Source organism: Vulpes vulpes, chromosome 4 (genome assembly GCF_048418805.1).
Source record: "Vulpes vulpes isolate BD-2025 chromosome 4, VulVul3, whole genome shotgun sequence".
Classification (NCBI taxonomy): domain Eukaryota; kingdom Metazoa; phylum Chordata; class Mammalia; order Carnivora; family Canidae; genus Vulpes; species Vulpes vulpes.
In genome coordinates, this window is record NC_132783.1 from 62100604 (window position 1) to 62124217 (window position 23614).

The following is a 23614-nucleotide window of genomic DNA, read 5'->3' on the forward strand; positions in this document are numbered from 1 at the left end:
AGCTTCCTTTGTCACTAATTAGAGTGCAGACCACTTGTAGCAATTAGATATAACACTCAGAAAATGTGATCTCTGAGATCTACAAAGTATCATAAAAGGCCAGAGGGAAATTCCCAGAAAAGGGAATGTCTCCAGTGGGGTTCACTTTCTTGGAAAAGTGGTCAGGCTTACAAACAGCAGAAAGTGGAAGCCACAATCTATACTTGATTCAAATCCCATTCCATTATAGGACGAGGGCTATTAACACTAATTTCTTTACTAATGACTTAATTTGGTGAAGTATGAATGTACATTCAGTTAAAAAATAAAATATACTCAAAAGGATGGGTTAATTTTTGGTGTAGGTTGAAATCAACTGCTGTGTTCCAACAATCCATGCCAATTAAATATCCAAGATAGCAGAAAATAGTACAACAGCCTAATGGACAAAGATGTTTATATAAGGGTACTTAAACTGAATGCTTCTATTAAATATGGAGTAATAAACTCATTCATTCTTAGTTAAAATAAACTAAAAGAATAGAAAGAGAAAAGCATTTTTAATAGATTACTTATATTTTATCCGGATATCTTTGTTTCTATCTGTTACCTATAACTGCAGAACACATGGCAGCTGCCTGTATTTGCAAATGAAAATTGTACTATGTATCCATGTTCTTTTGGTCACATTTCATCCTTGGTTGCTTTTGCATTAAAAGGCAGAGCTGAATGTGAACAAAGCCCTTTGGTCTAAGGAGCATAAGGTACTCACTATCTGGCCTTTTACAGAAAAAGTTCATCAATCTCTACTTAGTTATTACAACAATTAAAACAAAAGACCAGAAAGTGGAAGACCATAAGAAAAACAAATTCTCTTTGTAAATAAATACATACGTCGACACCAACAGCATTCAAAAACTTGAATACATCAGAAAAGATTTAAGACTAGATTTTGAAAATGAACAGCACAGATCACAAAACTCAAGAAAGGCAGTACAAAATAGGAAAATAAATCTGATTTTCCCTTATTCAGTTTAGTTTAATAGAGGGCTTCCAGAGCTTGGGACTTAATATTAAAACACATTTCTTTAATACTGCTACATTCAGATACAATAAATATTTAGTTGAAAAGCACTGACTGTCTCTAAGTTTGATGGTGAAAAGTCAGAGAATACTTTTTATTTTCAACTGTAGGAGTAAAAAACAAGTAAACTTTTTTTTTGCAGTTAAAAATTCCTAAAACAAATTGGACATAGCAAAAGACTCATTAAAAAAAAAAAAAGACTAGCTATATTATGTGTATATGTAAATTATGCCAATATATGTCTCGAACTCTTGGGTGAAAAAGAGTGGAACTGGGGCTTAATAAATATTACAATGGTAATACTTAACTAAAGGTGATTTGACAATTAAATTCTAAACACACTGAATGAGACCTAGAAATGGGAATGGTGTATTACACTTATTGCCAGATCCTCAAAGAATAAATTTAAAGCTTGATAGATCTTTACAGTATTACCAAAATGAAAGAATTATGAACATAAATTGTCAAAAACACATACACACACAAACTAGTGAGACAAAGCAAGATCTTATAACTTGTATATATAATCTGATTTTATAAGATTTAATAAATTTTCAGAAATGATTTTAGTGAAAATTTTAATAATGTGCAAAACACAATGTATAATGTAAACTTTCAAGAGTAGATACATGATCAGATATACATTATGATTGTAACTATGTAAAATATATTCTGTGTATAAAATGTCTATTTCAAAAATACCAGGAGCTAGTATGCCAGAATGTTGGTGCTGATTTATTGCTAGATTAACATACTTCTCTTCCAATATTTTGTGAATTCTAGGAAATGACTGCATGTTACTTTTACAGTAATAAGCATTTTCAGAAAGGACCACAAGAAAAATAGGCAATGAGATCCATTTCCATTAATTTATTATTTTTTAAAGATTTATTTACTTATTTTAGAGAGTTCGTACAAGTGAGCTGGGAGAGAGGCAAATGAAAAGGGAGGAAGAATTGTGAAGCAGACTTTGCGCTGAGTGCAGAGCCTAACACAGAGTTCAATCCCAGGACCCTGAGATCACAATCGGAGCTGAAACCATGTGCCAGCCACTCACCTGACTGCACCACCATCTAGGCACCCCATTTAAAGCACATTTAATGAACTAGGTGTGGTGGACGGGGAGGAGGGCAGGGGGTGGGGGTGAATGGGTGACGGGCACTGAGGGGGGCACTTGACGGGATGAGCACTGGGTGTTATTCTGTATGTTGGCAAATTGAACACCAATAAAAAACAAATTTATTATTAAAAAAAATAAAGCACATTTAATTGATGTCACTCCATGCTTAGAAGTTCCCATGGTCTCCCAGACCATCCAAGGTAATAGTTCATTCCAGGATACATCAGCTCCTTTGCTAGATGACCCAACCCTCTACCACCTCAACTCCCACCAACTCCTCTTACAATGAAAGGTTAATATATACTTTTACTTCAAAGTACATATTGTAAATATGCTTAGGTGCTAATATATTTGGAATACATTTTATATTATAATTATTAAGCAGCTACCAGGCACTGTTCTAGGCAGTGGAATAGTCACCCATCAAGGCCTGCCAGGGCCCAGTGGGAGCTTGTCGGCTCTATCCCACCTCCCATGTTTTGCACATGTTATTCTCAGACTGAAATATACTTCCCTCTTCAGAGGTTACAAAATCTGAATCATCTTGCAAAGGCAGAAAGCCACCTCATTTGGTAGGTTTTAAGCAAAACGCTAGGATGGATTATTCTTTCTTTGTAGTATCACATTATGTGATCAATCATACATTCTCATTTCGGTCTCCTGTTACAGGATGAACCCTTGAGAGCAGAGACGTTGAATTCCTCCTCCTTGTCACCCAGCACACTCTGGGCCCAGGGAGGCCTATCTCATGTTTGCCAACTGAGTAAGTGAATAAATATAAATGGGCTATTAGTACACGTATTCATGGTTTAAACTAAATAAACCTGTGATTTGTTTATTCAATCATAACAAGATTCATTATTGTGAAGGGTATAGGGGATAGCTACTTTGGCATATTTTATATCAGGAGATATTAAAATTTTTTTAAAGGTAGAGAAGACATATGATAGAAGATAGATGGAGAATTTATATTTCTTAGTTCCAGAATTTCCCCAATCGTGTTTTAATTTCATTGAGGAAAGATTTTACGTACTAAATGACAAGAAGTTTTCTTGGCTTCAGTCTATTTCTGTGGGAGTCATGCACAAAATTCAAAACTGATGGTATAAGCACTTTAAATGTAAAATACATGAAATATTTAGCTATTTGCCTTAAAACTTTTATGGTTGTAACTTTCTGAATTATTGAAAGGGCTCATGACAAAGAAAAATCTCTGAGGGTGTAAGAAAATGTCTGGAAATAACCAAATGGTATTGGAAGCATCCAAGTGCTATGATGGGTCATGCCCAGGGCTGTCCAAGGTTGAAAGTCTACAAGGAAAAACTGAAAGCAAGCCACAGAACAGAAGTGCTATGTTTGTCATGCCTTTATATACCAGAAAGAATCTAGCCTAGAGGTTTCACTCTACATTGAGTAGACAGACACAAGCTCACTGGTGAGCCTTGCATGTTTGAGTGTAGTGAATAGAACCAGAGGAGGGGCAAGAGGCGGAAGAGTAGGGTCCCCAAGTCACCTGTCCCCACCAAATTACCGAGATAACCTTCAAATCATCCTGAAAATCTACGAATTCTGCCTGAGATTTAAAGAGAGACCAGCTGGAATGCTCCAGTGAGAAGAGTTCGCGCTTCTATCAAGGTAGGAGGACGGGGAAAAAGAAATAAAGGAACAGGGATCCCGGGGTGGCGCAGCGGTTTAGCGCCTGCCTTTGGCCCAGGGCACGATCCTGGAGACCCGAGATCGAATCCCACATCGGGCTCCCGGTGCATGGAGCCTGCTTCTTCCTCTGCCTGTGTCTCTGCCTCTTTCTCTCTCTCTGTGTGTGACTATCATAAATAAATAAAAATTTAAAAAAAAGAAATAAAGGAACAAAAGGCCTCCAAGGGGGAGGGGCCCCGCGAGGAGCTGGCTGAGGCCGGGGCGAGTGTCCCCAGGACAGGAGAGCCCCGTCCCGGAGGAGCAGGAGCTGCACCGACCTTCCCAGGCAGAAAGGGGCCCGCAGGGAGGTGGAGCAGGACCCAGGAGGGCGGGGATGCCCTCGGGCTCCCGGGGACACTAACAGGCACCTGCGCCCCGGGAGATGTGCGGAGCTCCCTAAGGGCTGCAGCGCTCACGGCGGGACCCGAAGCAGCTCGGAGGGGCTCGGGCGGCGGCTCCGCGGAGGGGGCTGCGGGGCGGGAGCACGAATCCAACAGCGCAGGCCCCAGAGCACAGGGCGCCGGGACACAGCCCAGGATCCGGCCTCCCCCCAGGACAGGCAGAGGCCGGGAGGGCCCAGGACAGCAAGGACGCTCCTGCCTGGAACTGAGCAGATCACCGGCCCCGCCCGGGAGCCCCCGGGCCCTGCAGACGGAGAGCCCCGGAGCTACTGCGGGAGCTGACTCCAGGGCCCCAGAGCTGCCCCCGCCACTGTGGCTTCCTCCCGGGGCCTCACGGGGTGAACAACCCCCACCGAGCCCTGCACCAGGCAGGGGCAGAGCAGCTCCCCCAAGTGCTAACACCTGAGAATCAGCACAGCAGGCCCCTCCCCCAGAAGACCAGCGACACGGACCAGTTCCAAGGGAAGTCAAGGGACTTAAAGTATACAGAATCAGAAGATACTCCCCCGTGTTTTTTTTGTTTTTTGCTTTTTGATTTCTGTTTGCTTCCACCACACTTTTTTTCCTTTCTTTTTCTTTCTTTTTCTTATCTTTTTCTTTATTTCTTCCTTTTTTTTTTCTTTTTCTCTTTTCTTTCCTTCTTTCTCTCCTCTCTTTTTCTCCTTTTCCCAGTACAACTTGTTTTTGGCAATTTTGCACTGAGCAAAATGACTAGAAGGAAAACCTCACCTCAAAAGAAAGAATCAGAAACAGTCCTCTCTCCCACAGAGTTACAGAATCTGGATTACAATTCAATGTCAGAAAGCCAATTCAAAAGCACTATTATACAGCTACTGGTGGCTCTAGAAAAAACCATAAAGGACTCAAGAGACTTCATGACTGCAGAATTTAGACCCAATCAGGCAGAAATTAAAAATCAATTGAATGAGATGCAATCCAAACTAGAAGTCCTAACAATGAGGGTAAAAGGGGTGGAAGAACGAGTGAGTGACATAGAAGATAAGTTGATGGCAAAGAGGGAAACTGAGGAAAAAAGAGACAAACAATTAAAAGATCATGAGGATAGATTAAGGGAAATAAACAAGAGCCTGAGGAAGAAAAACCTACATTTAATTGGGGTTCCCGAGGGCGCCGAAAGGGCCAGAGGGCCAGAATATATATTTGAACAAATCATAGCTGAAAACTTTCCTAATCTGGGAAGGGAAACAGGAATTCAGATCCAGAAAATAGAGAGATCCCCCCCTAAAATGAATAAAAACCATTCAACACCTAGACATCTAATAGTTAAGCTTGCAAATTCCAAAGATAAAGAGAAGATCCTTAAAGCAGCAAGGGACAAGAAATCCCTGACCTTAATGGGGAGGAGTATTAGGGTAACAGCAGACCTCTCCACAGAGACCTGGCAGGCCAGAAAGGGCTGGCATGCTATATTCAGGGTCTTAAATGGGAAGAACATGCAACCAAGAATACTTTATCCAGCAAGGCTCTCATTCAAAATAGAAGGAGAGATAAAGAGCTTCCAAGAAAAGCAGGAACTGAAAGAATATGTGACCTCCTAACCAGCTCTGCAAGAAATTTTAAGGGGGACTCTTAAAATTCCCCTTTAAGAAGAAGTTCAGTGGAACAATCCACAAAAACAAGGACTGAATAGATATCATGATGACACTAAACTCATATCTGTCAATAGTAACTCTGAACGTGAACGGGATTAAAGACCCCATCAAAAGGCACAGGGTTTCAGACTGGATAAAAAAGCAGGACCGATATATTTGCTGTCTACAAGAGACTCATTTTAGACAGAAGGACACCTACAGCCTGAAAATAAAAGGTTGGAGAACCATTTACCATTCGAATGGTCCTCAAAAGAAAGCAGGGGTAGCCATCCTCATATCAGATAAAATAAAATTTACCCCAAAGACTGTAGTGAGAGATGAAGAGAGACACTATATCACACTTAAAGGAGAACTTAAAAATACTCAACATATATGCCCCGAATGTGGGAGCTGCCAAATATTTAAATCAATTAATAACCAAAGTGAAGAAATACTTAGATAATAATACACTTATACTTGGTGACTTCAATCTAGCTCTTTCTAAACTCGATAGGTCTTCTAAGCACAACATATCCAAAGAAACAAGAGCTTAAATGATATACTGGACCAGATGGATTTCACAGATATCTACAGAACTTTACATCCAAACTCAACTGAATACACATTCTTCTCAAGTGCACATGGAACTTTCTCCAGAATAGACCACATACTGGGTCACAAATCGGGTCTGAACCGATACCAAAAGATTGGAATCGTCCCCTGTATATTCTCAGACCATAATGCCTTGAAATTAGAACTAAATCACAACAAGAGGTTTGGAAGGACCTCAAACACGTGGAGGTTAAGGACCATCCTGCTAAAAGATGAAAAGGTCAACCAGGAAATTAAGGAAGAATTAAAGAGATTCATGGAAACTAATGAGAATGAAGATACAACCGTTCAAAATCTTTGGGACGCAGCAAAAGCAGTCCTAAGGGGGAAATACATCGCAATACAAGCATCCATTCAAAAACTGGAAAGAACTCAAATACAAAACCTAACCTTACACATAAAGGAGCTAGAGAAAAAACAGCAAATAGATCCTACACCCAGCAGAAGAAGAGAGTTAATTAAGATTCGAGCAGAACTCAACGAAATCGAGCCCAGAAGAACTGTGGAACAGATCAACAGAACCAGGAGTTGGTTCTTTGAAAGAATTAATAAGAAAGATAAACCATTAGCCAGCCTTATTAAAAAGAAGAGAGAGAAGACTCAAATTAATAAAATCATGAATGAGAAAGGAGAGATCCCACTACCAACACCAAGGAAATACAAACGATTTTAAAATCATATTATGAACAGCTCTACACCAATAAATTAGGCAATCTAGAAGAAATGGATGCATTCTTGGAAACCCACAAACTACCAAAACTGGAACAAGAAGAAATACAAAACCTGAACAGGCCAATAACCAGGGAGGAAATTGAAGCAGTCATCAACAACCTCCCAAGACACAAAAGTCCAGGGCCAGGTGGCTTCCCAGGGGAATTCTATCAAACGTTTAAAGGAGAAACCATACCTATTCTACTAAAGCTGTTTGGAAAGATAGAAAGAGATGGAGTACTTCCAAATTCATTCTATGAGGCCGGCATCACCTTCATTCCAAAACCAGACAAAGACCCCACCAAAAAGGAGAATTACAGACCAATATCCCTGATGAACATGGATGCAAAAATTCTCAACAAGATACTAGCCAATAGGATCCAACAGTACATTAAGAAAATTATTCACCATGACCAAGTAGGATTTATCCCCGGGACACAAGGCTGGTTCAACACTCGTAAAGCAATCAATGTGATTCATCATATCAGCAGGAGAAAAACCAAGAACCATATGATCCTCTCATTAGATGCAGAGAAAGCATTTGACAAAATACAGCATCCATTCCTGATCAAAACTCTTCAGAGTGTAGGGATACAGGGAACATTCCTCGACATCTTAAAAGCCATCTACGAAGAGCCCACAGCAAATATCATTCTCAATGGGAAGCACTGGGAGCCTTTCCCCTAAGATCAGGAACAAGACAGGGATGTCCACTCTCACCACTGCTATTCAACATAGTACTGGAAGTCCTCGCCTCAGCAATCAGACAACAAAAAGACATTAAAGGCATTCAAATTGGCAAAGAAGAAGTCAAACTCTCCCTCTTCACCAATGACATGATACTCTACATAGAAAACCCAAAAGACTCCTCCCCAACATTGCTAGAACTCATACAGCAATTCGGCAATGTGGCAGGATACAAAAATCAATGTCCAGAAGTCAGTGGCATTTCTATACACTAACAATGAGACTGAAGAAAGAGAAATTAAGGGGTCAATCCCATTTACAATTGCACCCAAAAGCATAAGATACCTAGGAATAAACCTAACCAAAGAGGTAAAGGATCTATACCCTAAAAACTATAGAACACTTCTGAAAGAAATTGAGGAAGACACAAAGAGATGGAAAAATATTCCATGCTCATGGATTGGCAGAATTAATATTGTGAAAATGTCAATGTTACCCAGGGCAATTTACACGTTTAATGCAATCCCTATCAAAATACCATGGACTTTCATCAGAGAGTTGGAACAAATTATTTTAATATTTTGTGGAATCAGAAAAACCCCGAATAGCCAGGGGAATTTTAAAAAAGAAAACCATATCTGGGGGCATCACAATGCCAGATTTCAGGTTGTACTACAAAGCTGTGGTCATCAAGACAGTGTGGTACTGGCACAAAAACAGACACATAGATCAATGGAACAGAATAGAGAACCCAGAAGTGGACCCTCAACTTTATGGTCAAATAATATTTGACAAAGGAGGAAAGACTATCCACTGGAAGAAAGACAGTCTCTTCAATAAATGGTGCTGGGAAAACTGGACATCCACATGCAGAAGAATGAAACTAGACCCCTCTCTTGCACCAGACACAAAGATAAACTCAAAATGGATGAAAGATTTAAATGTGAGACAAGATTCCATCAAAATCATAGAAGAGAACACAGGCAACACCCTTTTTGAACTTGGCCACAGTAACTTCTTGCAAGATACATCCACAGGGATCCCTGGGTGGCGCAGCGGTTTGGCGCCTGCCTTTGGCCCAGGGTGCGATCCTGGAGACCCGGGCTAATCCCACGTCAGGCTCCCGGTGCATGGAGCCTGCTTCTCCCTCTGCCTGTGTCTCTGCCTCTCTCTCTCTCTCTCTCTATCATAAATAAATAAAAATTAAAAAAAAAAAGATACATCCACAAAGGCAAAAGAAACAAAAGCAAAAATGAACTATTGGGACTTCATCAAGATAAGAAGCTTTTGCACAGCAAAGGATACAGTCAACAAAACTAAAAGTCAACCTACAGAATGGGAGAAGATATTTGCAAATGACGTATCAGATAAAGGGCTAGTTTCCAAGATCTATAAAGAACTTATGAAACTCAACACCAAAGAAACAAACAATACAATCATGGAATGGGCAGAAGACATGAAGAGAAATCTCAGAGGAAGACATAGACATGGCCAACATGCACATGAGAAAATGCTCTGCATCACTTGCCATCAGGGAAATACAAATACAAACCACAATGTGATACAACCTCACACCAGTGAGAATGGGGAAAATTAACAAGGCAGGAAACTACAAATGTTGGAGAGGATGCGGAAAAGGGAACCCTCTTGCACTGTTGGTGGGAATGTGAACTGGTGCAGCCACTCTGGAAAACTGTGTGGAGGTTCCTCAAAGAATTAAAAATAGATCTGCCCTACGACCCAGCAATTGCACTGTTGGGGATTTACCCCAAAGAGACAGATGCAATGAAACGCTGGGACACCTGCACCCCGATGCAGCAATGTCCACAATAGCCAAACTGTGGAAAGAGCCTCGGTGTCCATCGAAAGATGAATGGATAAAGAAGATGTGGTTTATGTATACAATGGAATATTCCTCAGCCATTAGAAACGACAAATACCCACCATTTGCTTCAACGTGGATGGAACTGGAGGGTATTATGCTGAGTGAAGTAAGTCAATCGGAGAAGGACAAAAATTGTATGTTCTCATTCATTTGGGGAATATAAATAATAGTGAAAGGGAATATAAGGGAAGGGAGAAGAAATGTATGGGAAATATCAGAAAGGGAGACAGAACATAAAGACTCCTAACTCTGGGAAACGAACTAGGGGTGATTGAAGGGGAGGAGTGCAGGGGGTGGGGGTGAATGGGTGATGGGCACTGAGGTGGGCACTTGATGGGATGAGCACTGGGTGTTATTCTGTATGTTGGTAAACTGAACACCAATAAAAGATAAATTTATTATTAAAAAAATAAAGCATTTGAAATGAGAAAAAAAATAAAAATAAAAATATCAGCTTTGTTAAAAAAAAAAAAAAGAAGTGAATAGAACCAGACTGGTAGCTACTTAGGCACAGGAGGCCAGTGTGGACACACAGTTCCCATTATCATCTCAGGAAATCAAGAAACCAACTGACTTGGAAGACAGTGCCAACCCCTCCTTCTCCAGAAATTGTTTTCACACCTACATATAAGTGTTTAGCAAAAAATAAAACAAAATTAAGATAATCTCAGTTCACTGAGGTGTTGTTATTCGGGTTCAGATGGAAAATAGTTCTCACTGCAAGAGGGATATACAGGTGTTACTCAGATTAACCTGGGTGCTAATCAATATGAATTAGATGGTCACCCAGTGACAGAAACACTCCAGACACAGTGTAGAACACACACAGAACTGCAATATCCACTTGCAGAGGCAGCAAAAATCACAATTAGAGAAACTATGATATTCGAATTATTAAAATCACAGGTTGCTTTTCTACTTTTTCCATACCCGGGAGTTAAAATCCTTCTTAATAACTTTTTGGTCAGACCTCATGAGTAATATTCCCAGGGCTCACTGAAGGCAAATGGAAATAAGGAAAGTTGTATTCTTGCCATGGACCACTAATATAAACAAACTTAACTAAAAAGACTGGGGGAAAAGCACTGAGAAATAATATGACAACAAATAATAAGAAACATGCTGGACAAATGTTCTGCAGCAGTTACAGCAGATTGTTCCTGGACACGGTAACGAGGGATGTCAGGGACCATCATCTTTTCAGAAGGGAACCTGACATACTGGATATTTACTAAGCTTAAAGAGCAACTATAATAGTATAAGGTATTATTATTATCTCATCCAAATAGAGAAAAATAGATTGAGTTGATATCAATATTAAAACATATAGAGGCTTGAAAATAACAATCTCAAGAGATGGTGTCTCAAGTCAAACTGGGGAAACACATAAGTATGTATCCTGTTATTTTTTGTAGAGGTTTTGAGGCATGAGAAGAAAATAAGCTCATTAAATCTTGAGCTAACATAAAGCTGAGAAGGGGAGAAAAAAAGTGACAGAATGTGATTAAAATATAACACAATTTGACAAAATTAGAAATATTAATAAAAGTGGAAGTTCGGGAGGATAAAGGTATATATCACATTGTTACTCATTTATAGAAAGATAGACCATCAGTGTCCATCGAAAGGTGAATGGATAAAGAAGATGTGGTCTATGTATACAATGGAATATTCCTCAGCCATTAGAAATGACAAATACCCACCATTTGCTTTGACGTGGATGGAACTGGAGGGTATTATGCTGAGTGAAGTAAGTCAATCGGAGAAGGACAAACAGTGTATGTTCTCATTCATTTGGGGAATACAAAAATAGTGAAAGGGAATAAAGGGGAAAGGAGAAAAAAATGAGTGGGAAATATCAGGGAGGGAGACAGAACATGAGAGACTCCTAACTCTGGGAAACCAACAAGGGGTGGTGGAAAGGGAGGTGGGCAGGGGGTGGGGGTGACTGGGTGATGGGCACTGAGGGGGGCACTTGATGGGATGAGCACTGGATGTTATTCTTATGTTGGCAAATTGCACACCAATAAAAAATAAATTTATGAAAAAAAAAGAAAGACAGACCATCATGAATGCATTAGCAAAGCAAACAAAAAAGATGGACTTAGGGCATTTTATTGGAAGACAAGATGAACATGAGTCAGAAGTTTCCTGGGGCACATTATCTAAAATAAATAACACATAAAATAAGCAATGTAATCATCGTGTACTATTCAGCCTTATTTAGGCTTCGGATGGTTTCCTGTTTTCAATTTAAGGAGCAATATTTTATAAAAGATAGATGAGTTAAGGACAATTAAAAAAGGAAAAGAAAATGTCAATTAAAGGCAGTTCATGATACAACAGTTAAATAATAATGTTAGAAACATTATGTCAGACAAATATTTATTTATATAAATTGTCATATCTCAAAACCCACAGACATCTGAGCACTCCAGACAAGAAATCACAAATACTTTAAGATATTTTCATCTTGCTATTTACTCTTATGTGTTTTCCCCCATTTACATATTCAATTATGATTTAGTCCATAAAATGGGCCAGTGTATTAGGTTCTGGCTATAAGTAAAATGAGGAGCAGAAATTGATATAATTCCCACATTTGTGACTTTACACATCATACAAATTCAGTTGTTGCTCTGTTACTTTCATTCGACCTTAAAAATTTTACTCCTCTCAGTAAATTCCAATTCTTCATTTGTAAAATAGAAGTTATAACGGAATCTTATGGAGTCCTGTGGGAATCCAATGAAGAAATACACGTGACATCTCAGCACAGTGCCCTAAATTCACTTAAGATTTCCTTGGTCCTATAATGTGCTCATTAAAGTGTTCAAAAAACAACAAATGTGTGCCTCTCTGTGAAATGTTAATACCTATAAAAATGCTGGCAGATGCAATTAATTGCTCTAAAGGCCATTAAATAAAATTTTCAAAGTTCTATACATCTAAATACTTTTAAGTTGCATCCTCTAGGGCAAGAAAAATACAGATTTTTTTTTAAGATTTTATTTTATCTATTCATGAGAGGCACAGAGAGAGAGAGACGCAGAGACAGAGGCAGAGAGAGAAGCAGGCTCCATGCAGGAAGCCCGACGTGGGACTCAATCCTGGGTCTCCAGGATCATACTCCAGGCCAAAGGCGGCGCTAAACCGCTGGACCATCGGGGCTGCCCGAGAAATACAGATTAATCAGCTCTTCAAAAAGATACTTTCCTCAAAGCAGCAAATATATATACTGAGAACTATTATTTTGGGCAGCAATGTAAAATGATCACAGCATCTGCCTGAGCTTTGTGTCAATTCTAATGTTCTCTTGGAAAAAGGCAGTCTCTTCAATGAATGGCGCTGGGAAAACTGGATATTCACATGTAAAACAATGACCTCTATCCTACACCACTAGCAAAAATTAACTCGAAATGTATCATAAAATATAGATATATAGACCTGAAATCATGAAACTCCTAGGGAAAGAAGAGGAAAAAAAACTCCTTGATATAGGAATTGGCAATGATCTTTCAGGTAGGACATCTAAAGCACAAGCAACAAAATAAAAAGATAACTGAGACCACATCAGGGGTACCTGGGTGGCTCAGTCAGTTATGCGTCTACCTTTGGTTCAGATCATGATTCCAGGGTCCTGGGATCGAGCCCATTATCGGGCTGGGCTCCCTGTTCCATGAGGAGTCTGCTTCTTTCTCTTCTTTTCCCTCTCCCCCGCCGCCCCTTGTGCACTCTCTTGAATGCTCTCTCTCTCTCATAAATAAATTAAAAAAACAGGGGTGCCTGAGTGGCTCAGTTGGTTAAGCATCTGACTCTTGGTTTCAGCTCAGGTCATGATCTTAGGGTTGGGGAATTGAGTCCCACATCAGGCTCTTTGCTCAGCAAGGAGTCTGCTTCAGATTCTCCCTCTCCCTCTGCTTCCCCCCCCCCACTTATGCTTGCTCTCTCTCTCTCTCTCTCTCTCTCTCTGTGTGTCTCTCAAATAAATACAATCTTTAAAAAGTGGTAAAAGAAAAACAATAAGCAACTTCTCTTGTGAGTAATCTTTGACAAGGGATTTAGCTAACTATTAAATCAGTACCTTTAATCGCCAATACCTTATTTCAAACATTGAGTGACTATCTTTGAAAAATATATACTATGTTTCTCTGTCATAAGTAATCCATCGGCATCAAACAGAATTTATATATCATGAATATCCAGATCATTATTAAAAACACCAATTATGATAATGTGCTCTAGATGAAGCTACAGATGCAGATGGATGATTACGTTATGGTGGGGTGGTAGAGCCGAACAGGTACTGACCCCGACAGCTATCACAAAAGGTTTTCTATACAAAATCTGCAATATCATCATAATTCTGATTTGGTGTTTTTTGTAAGGGTCAGGTGCACAATCTCCTGACTATAACCAGAGCTGACTTTATGCACAATCAGAAGATCTGAATCAACCAACTGCTAAAGTTGCCTTCTTGAAAGCTACTTCCTGAAAAAACGGTCCCTTTCTGTGTTATCAATAAGCATTGCTTTAACTAGGGCATTTGGATGGCTCAGTGGTTCAGCGTCTGCCTTTGGCTCAGGTTGTAATCCCAGGGTCCTGGAATCAAATCCTGCAGCAGGCTCCCCACAGGGATCTGGCTTCTCTGTCTGCCTACATTCCTGCCTCTCTCTGTGTCTCTCATACATAAATAAATAATATCTTTTTTTAAGTGTTACTTAAACTGCTGATATTATTCCGAAAGGTTGGCTATGATTTCTGCATTGCCAACCGTGGGTCTCATACAATATCCGGGGGGTTCCTGCTTTTTCTAACTCAATTATTTATACTGAAGTACATTTGAAGGAAGAGGATCCTGGCACACAAGATTCTGGGACAGATTAGTCACAAGTAGCGCATTTTTTCCTTTGAAGAACAATGAGCTTATGCTCTGCAACTAATAGTTGTGACATCTCTGGAAGCTTTAAACTATCGTATTTCCAGGTACCACACACTCTACAGTATGTGAGCACCATTTAGGCAGTTCAAGCCCCCTGAAAGGTTCCTCCTTCTGCATGAACCCAGAGGGAACTTCCTTCATAGCAGCACTTACTAGGAGTGGGGAGGAACTGGCAGGAATCCCAAAGAAGGCCACTTTCATCACCATGAAACTATCTGTGGAACAGACTATACAAAAGTAAGACTCCAAGAAGGCATGCAGCCTCCTGATCAGCAGACTATGCTCAGTCAGCTGTTTCTTCAAATGCCCAAATAGCATCTCAAGTGTAGAGAACATTCTAAAGAAAACCCAGCCTTCAGAAACACATCAGTTCGATCAACTGGATTTGCTCATACAAATATTTTCTTTTCAATTAAATTTGGCCTTGAGACACAGTCACACAGGAAGCCAGGCAAAAGGTCTAACTTATCTTTTTCTTTTCCTCCCCAAAAATTCACAGTGACTGTTCTTATAGATTGATCAGACACTCTAATAAAGCTTTATGGAGGCACCTGGGTGGCTCAATCAGTTAAATGTCTGCTTTTGGCTCAGGTCGTGATCCCAGCTGGGGTCCTATGATCCAACACCGTGTAGGGCTCCCTGCTCAGCGGGGAGTCTGCTTCTCCCTCTCATGCTCTCTCTTTCTCTCTCTCTCTCTGTTTCACAGAAATAAATAAAATATTTAAAAGACAGCTTTAAGCACTAGTGATACTAGTCAACTTTCAATGAAGCAGAATATGCATAAGAAAAAAGATCTGCTCACTCCTCTTTCTGACCCTATCATATAACAAGATAAATAGTAGTTGGCTGGGTACCAGATACTGCCAGGGCCCTGCTCAAATTCACAGCCTCTGCATTCAGTGAACTTTCAGCTAGCTTCTGTGGTTCTTTCCTTCAAGATTTGCTTTGAGCAAAAAGATTGATCAGACACTCTAATAAAGCTTTATGGAGGCACCTGGGTGGCTCCCAGGAGGGGAGAAAAGGAGGAGGGTGGAGAAAAGGAGGTTCTTTCCTTCAAGATTTGCTTTGAGCACAGCCACTCTCTAGAAGCAGTACCACTCTGTGACAGAGGAAAGTTGGTGGTAAAAACCCTGTCTCGCCCCTCAGGTGGGAGAACTGTAAGTCACATGTCCTATAGGGTTTCCCAGAATTCCCCAAGAGAAAAGCTTCTGTTACCCATGGTGGTAACTTGCTTGTCAACACATCCTCTCTGATTCCTTCTACACCATGTCTCATGTTGATTCACTTCCCAAACAAATCTTTCATCCTTTTCTCAAGGCCTACTGCTAGCACCAAAGGAAGGTAAGCTACTTCATTAACACATCCTTTTGCTCACCCTTTGCAGTTCTTCATCAGATCTCTATGTAAGTTTGCACCAATTTATTTTTATTTTTGTCCACTGACCTTTGCTGAAGGAAACCATTTTTTATTTAAATTCAATTAATGAACATATAGTATTTTATTAGTTTCAGAGATAGAGGTCAGTGATTCATCAGTCTTATAAAACACCTAGTGCTCACTGTATCACATGCCCTCTTTAATATCCATCCCCCCACTCCCTTCCTTCCAGCGACCCTGTTTGTTTCCTATGATTAAGAGGCTTTTGTGATTTGTCTAATTATGTCGTTTTATTTTTCCCTCCCTTCCTCTATGCTCCACCATCTTGTTTCTTCAAATCCATGTATGAGTGAAATCAAATAATTGTCTTTCTCTGATTGACTTATTTCACTTAGCATAATACCCTCTAGTTCCAACCATATCATTGCAAACGGCAAGATTTCTTTTTTGTTTTTTTTTCATGGCTGAGTAGTATTCTATTGTATATACATATACCACATCTTCATTATCCATTCATCTGTTGATGGACATCCCAGTTCTTCCCATAGTTTGGCTATTATAAATAATGTTGCTATAAACCTTGGGGTGTGGGTGCCTCTTCAGATCACTATACTTGTATCCTTGGGGTAAATACCCAGTAGTGCAATTGCTGGGTCATAGGGTGGCTCTAATTTTAACTTTTTGAGGAATCTTCACACTGTTTTCAGAGTGGCTGCACCAGTGTGCATTCCCATCAGCAGTGTAAGAGGGTTCCCCTTTCTCCATATCATTAACATTTGTTGCTTCCTGGCTTGTTAAATTTAGCCATTCTGACTGGCGTGAGGTGGTATCTTATTGTGGTTTGGATTTGTATTTCCCTGATGCCAAGTGATGTTGAACATTTTTTCATGTGTCTGTTGGCCATTTGTATGTCTTCTTTGGAGAAAGGTCTCTTCATGTCTTCTGACCATTTTTTTTTTTTTTTTACTGGATTATTTGTTCTTTGGGTGTTTAGTTTGATAAGCTCTTTATAGATTCTGGACAGTAACCCTTTATCTGATAAAACATTTTTAAATATCTTATCCCATTCTGTAGGTTGCTTTTTGGTTTTGTTGACTGTTTCCTTTGCTGTGTAAAGCTTTTTAGCTGAAGGAAATCTAAAGCTCATAGGCCTCCTCACTCAGCTCTGCTGCTCATATACGGACAGACTAGTGATGCAGCTGAAAAAGGACTCGCTGAAGAGAGCGTGTTCAGCAGTCTCATAGAGAGTAAGATGATGCATATGTGAGCACTCAGGAAACAATAATATATGATTGAAATAAATTTATGCATGTGTGTACATGATATGATCTAATGATATGCATAACATTACTGCTAGTGATTCTAAAAACTAAGCAACATTCTACTTCCTCTAGGAATAAAAGAAGTTTCTTAAAAGCATGAATGTAACCACAGTAGAGAAAATTTGTTCAGTGAAAAATATTTCAGATACATACAAACAAGGAGACCACAAGGCACAGTGAACATACTTCAATGCTAATGTAAGATTACAAGTTGGGGTTTCATTTTTGCTATAACAATTAATCCTAGCAGCTCCCTCCAGTCATTCTTTCAAATGTCCTATGCCTCAATTTCCTTTCCTCTAAATTAGATGTCAGATGCAGTATTCTCCAAACATCCTTCCTACTCCTGACATTCCCTGTGCTTTTTGAGAGCAGGGGACTTCAACGTGATGTAGAAGTACCTGTGACTAACAGCTGAATTGGACAAAGATAATAGCAAAAAGCAATTTGTATTCAGTGGAACTGTGCCTATAACTATTAACTGAAGACTCTACTTGGCTGAGTTTAAAGAGTGGCCCACTCTGTTCTTTTCTTCTCTCTCTCTCATTTTCTGCTCTGAGAATTGAGTGTGTGTGTGTGTGTGTGTGTGTGTGTGTGTCTTAAGTAAAGCAGCTGATTCATCCAACATTAACACTGTCCTGAAGGTAGCTCTGCCACTCTTGCTTTCTAGATACTCCCTGTGACCAGAAAAGGGAATCAGCATTTTTTTTTTTTTTTGTATCTACTGGAGATTGTCCACATTCTGGATATTTTTTTTTTTTGCAAATAATGTAAAAAAGTGCTTTTAATAAATAAACCTAGGCAGATGCATCGTGTCAATACCTTCCGGACATGTAGTTCTTTTTTTGCTTTTCATCGGCAAAATGAAGAACTAAAATCTGGGACAACTACAGAGTCGCGTGAAGGGTAAACTAGAGGGTCCTTGTCCGGCACATCCCCTGAAAACAAAACCCAAGAAAACTCATTGTGCATTAATTAGTGCAGAAACAAAGACAGATTCAGCAAGTACAAAGGTGACTACAATTTTCCCTTGTCCTTGGGAAGCCAGCTCCCTGGTCGCTAGGGGCAGGATGCTGCAGGCTGCTGCCTGACCTGCCAGCCTTAGACACCACAGCCCCTCTAGCTGGCATAGCAGCTCTTCTGGTTCCGCATCAGGGGTCTTTGGTGGCGCAGGCCCTCCATGCTGTGCTGCCAGTGCCAGCAGCTCCGGCAGAAGTATTAAGAATTTATCCATTTTTGCAATCCTGCCATCATCTTGTTACCACTAACTTGACCACTGCCTCCTAGCACTTACTCAGTTTTCTCCTTATTCAAGATATCTTGTATTGGCCCACAGTCATCCTGTTTATGTTGTGATATGCTGAAAAGCCTCATCTTATAATTATTGTGTCTTTTTTAGCTCAACAATTTCCTTCTATGTATCTGCCACCCAACAATCCAGCAATGCCTTAGAACTCAGTGGTGACTCAAATTTCTCTTCCTCCTAAATCTGTTTTAATTAATTAATTAATTTAGAGGGGAGAGGAGCAGAGGGAGAATGAGAATCTCAAGCAGATTCCCCATGGGAGTGGAGCCCGACGCAGGGCTTGATCTCAGAACCCTAAGATCACATGACCTGAGCTGAAATCAAGAGTCCATGCTTAAGTGTAAGTGACTGAACCACCCAGGTGTCCCTCTTTCTCCTAAAGCTTAAACACTAAAATTTCACTCTGTGACTTAAAAATTATCCTCTTTGACCACAACCATCTGTTTTTCTATTCATGCAATTCCAACAAACCCATCCTTGAGTGAGTCTTCCTTATGCAAAAGTCATGCAATTATATCTGTACTGACAGGCATTTTCCTAAGTGAATTCAAACATTTTTTCATACGTTCATTTTTCATCCATTCAATAAATACTGTGAAGCACCTACTAGATGCTAAATGATATGGTGGACCCAAAGATGAATGAAATCATTCCCCTCGCTTCAAAGAGTTCATTGCTAATCTAGCAGAGGAGAGGAAAAATAAGTAGCAGAAAGGGGGCATTAGTAGTATAGAGAACAGACAACTAATGAGATACTGTGTAAAGAAAGGGAGGAGCAAACAATTTCAGTTTGGGGTGTTGCTGATATAATCTATGTTGTTAGACAAGCTCAGGTAGGCCTGGTTATCAATTTTAAATTTCCACAACACCAAAATGAAAATAACATACTTGTTAGAGATCTCAGGTTTATTGCCTGTAACTATTTTACTATGATACAGATTACTAATATCAGTATCTACTGAATCTATTTATTTATTTTTAAATTTATTTACTCATGAGAGACCCAAAGTGAAAGAGGCAGAGAGACATAGGCAGAGGGAGAAGCAGGCTCCCCATAGGGAGCCCAATGTGGGACTCGATCCCAGATCCCGGGATCATGACCTGAGCCAAAGGCAGGCAGGCGCCCAACCACTGAGCCACCCAGGCATCCCCTGAATCACTTTAAAATACTGTGCTGTATGATTAGGAAAACTAAGGTTTTTTCCAAACCTGTCAATAATCTTTTGGACAGAAGTTAAAAATAGAAGATTCAAACCAGTTTTTTTGTTTATATAGTACATTTGTAGTAACATTTGAAAAAGAATGGGAGGATGGCCTGGGTGGCTCAGTAGCTGAGCATCTGCCTTGGGCTCATGGCGTGATCCCAGAGTCCTAGGATCAAATCCTGCATCAGACTCCCTGTAGGGAGCCTGCTTCTCCCTCTGCCTATGTCTCTGTCTCTCTCTCTCTCCGTCTCTCATGAATAAATAAAATCTTAAAAAAAAAAAGAAAAGGAATGGGAATTATGGCTTTTAGCAACTTTAGAGACTTCAATTTCTTTTTTTTTTTTGTTAAAGATTTATTTATTCATGACAGACAGAGAGAGAGAGAGAGAGGCAGAGACACAGGCAGAGGGAGAAGCAGGCTCCATGCTGGGAGCCCGATACAGAACTCGATCCTGGGACCCCAGGATCACGCCCTGGACCAAAGGCAAGCACTAAACTGCTGAGCCACCCGGGGATCCCAGGAACTTCAATTTTTTAATGTAAATTAACAAGATATTGTTATTTCTGTTTTCCAGAAATAACTAATAAAATACTAAAGGTTTTAACAATATGGAAACATTTTAACCTATTAAAAGAAAAACACTTAAATTGCACCAATATTCAGAATTTGTTTTTATATCTTAAAGAAAAAATAGAAGAAAGCAAATAAATAAATAATAAAAATAAAAAATAGAAGAAAACAGGAATAATGTGTTGTGACAAAGAGATAATCAGAAAACATACCAGAAGAAGCTTCCAGTCTTTCTAGTCGGCTGATCAACCAATCAAGGGAGCCAGAAAATTGAGCACAGTTTTTACGATTTCCTCTAATTAAAGCCGCTGCAAAAGGAAAAAGCAGACTTCACAGTTATGTGATTCTCCAATTTAAAATGCAAGGTAAGGTGGTAGTAGCCCTAAAATGTTGGAACAAGAACAAAATACTTTGACTTTACATCTAAAACATATACAAGTACATAAATTTGAGATTTTTTTAAAATTTAAATTCAATTAATTAACATATAGAGTGCCATTAGTTTCAGAGGTAGAGGTCAATAATTCATCAGTCTTATGTAATTCCCAGTACTCATTACATCACATACCCTCCTTAATGCCCATCACCCAGTTACCCAATCCCCCCACTCCCTCCCCTCCAGCAACCCTCAGTTTATTTCGTGTGATTTAAGATTCTTTAATGGTTTGTCTCCCTCTCTGATTTCATCTTGTTTTATTTTTTCCTCTCTTCCCCTACAATCTTCTGTTTTGTTTCTTAAATTCCACGTATGAGTGAGATCATATGATAATTGTCTTTTTCTGATTGACTAATTTTGCTTAGCATAATAACCTCTTGTCCATCCACATCATTGCAAATGGCAGGATTTCATTTTTTGATAGCTGAGTAGTATTCCATTGTGTGTGTGTGTGTGTGTGTGTGTGTATACACACACATCACATCTTCTTTATCCATTCACCTGTTGATGGATATCTTGCCTCTTCCCATAGTTTTGCTATTGTAGACATTGCTGCTATAAGCATTGGGGTGCAGGTGTCCCTTTGGATCACTACACTTGTATCCCTGGGGTAAATCCCTAGTAGGGCAATTGCTGGGTCATAGAATAGCTCTATTGTCAACCTTTTGCAGAACATCCACACTGCTTTCCAGAGTAGCTGCACCAGCTTGCATTCCCACCAACAGTGTAAGAGCATTTTCCACACCCTTATCAACATTTGTTGATTCCTGACTTGTCAAATTTAGCCATTCTGACTGCTGTTAGGTGGTAATTAAGATTTTTTTTAAAAAAAAACTTACATATATTAATAGGGACTAGAAAATCACACAGCTCATTAGAAAGAATATATTTCAAGAAAGTAACATTTCATATTGGTAGAAAATGATAAAGGATAATGGAAAAAGCAGTGTCCTGGGAGTCTCCTCACTTATGCTCTAATACTGGCTTTAATTAGCCGTGAGACTAAATCATTTAATTTCCCTAGAGCTCAACTTTCTCACGTGTGTAATGAAGAAGTTAAGAGAATATCAGTTTTCCTGAAAATGTAGCCCAAAATACTAGGAGATACACCAGTAACTATAATAGGCACAAAAAGACATATAATTAATTGTCACCTGGAAAAAAAGGTGGGAGAGCAAATGGCTAATAAGTCCGAAAACCTTTTGTTTTCCTCCTGTATCTCTACTTCCCCCTTTAGAGTTCACAATACACCTGAAGGAATCAAAACTCCTATACTCAAGTCACCTGTTCTAACTTTGCCTCACCTAGTGTTTCTGACACATTTTTGATGAAAGAAACCATATATTTTTTTAATTGCATTTACTTATTTGAAAGTGATTGAGCATGAGAACCAGCAGGGGGAAAGGCAGAAGGAGAGAAAACAGACTCTTCTCTGAGCAGGGCCTGATGCCAAGGGCCTCAATGCCAGGACCCTGAGATCATGACCCGAGCCGAAGGCAGATGCTTAACTCACTGAGCCAACCAGGTGCCCCAAATGAAACCATCTTATATGAAATTCCTAAAAGACCTTTATGATCTCCTCCAACCCAATTTACACAATTCATTTAAAATGTTTAATATTTAAAAATCATGCGATTCTTTCTGAGTAAATCTGCTAAATATTTTATGAAAACTCTACTCTTACATCCATGAGATTGTTCAGAAACAGTACAATCATTTACAAAGGGTTGGTGGGATGTTTACATAATAGGATTTTTAATGGGAAAAAATATATCGCCATAAGAAAACAACCACTACTTAAAATCTGGTAGCGCTAGGAAGCAGTTGGAAAGAACTGAAGTTTGATGGCACAGCCTATTCATCTCCTTGGTAACAGCAAGATGGAGGAGTCCCTGTAGTAACACAGCACAATTAATCTTAGAGATTTCCATCATATTTCCTCTTTCTAAAAATTAAAATAAAAATTACTTGACCTTAGAGTAAGAAGAGAAACGATGACAGAAAAGACAGGAAGGTCTATCCTTAAACTGCATGAGAACAGCTCTTTTGAGTACAGAAACCCCAGAACATTTGCAAGAAGATTAAACAATGATGCACTTGATTACTTAGACTCCACTTGCTCTGTGACCAGAGCCCCAGCAAGAGCCAGCAACCAGACACACACACACACACACACACACACACACACACACACACACACACACGACAAGGGCCAGGGACAAGTGTCAAGGGTGAGGTGTAGTAGAATGATAAGGAATCCTACGTCTTCTGTGGGATTTTTAATTTTAATCCATAAGAATATCTCATCATGACTTACAACAAGAGCCATTGAGGGAGAGTATATAGTAAAGCTTTTGAATCTTTACAGCACCTTCTTTGTTTAAAATGTAATGCACTTTTAATTTTACCTGTGGTTTTTAAAATTAAAGATATTAAGTACTTCCTAGAGGGCAGATGTTAGAAAAAATGTGATACTTGAAGAAATGAACAATGTAAGAATGAATGTTTTCTTTTTCTTTAAGATTTTATTTTTTGGGGCACAGAAAAAGAGCACAAGAAGGGGGAGCAGGAGTGGGAGAAAGAGAAGGTGAAGCAGATTCCCACTGAGAGAGCCGAAGGCAGGGCTGGATCCCAGGACCCTAAGATAATGCCCTAAGCCGAAGGCAGATGCTTAACCAACTGAGCCACC

At 39.6% G+C, this 23614-nt stretch overlaps 1 protein-coding gene across 3 annotated transcripts in view; it reads right to left on the reverse strand.

The window, feature by feature from the left end:
- The window catches only part of RYR2 (ryanodine receptor 2), a 721805-nt gene that overhangs the window by 317438 nt on the left and 380753 nt on the right, over positions 1–23614 (reverse strand). For all 3 annotated transcript variants that reach the window (XM_072755910.1, XM_072755909.1, XM_072755907.1), the window contains one exon: positions 20702–20797. In XM_072755910.1, the coding sequence (XP_072612011.1) occupies positions 20702–20797 (96 nt within the window). The remainder of the gene's footprint in view (positions 1–20701; positions 20798–23614) is intronic.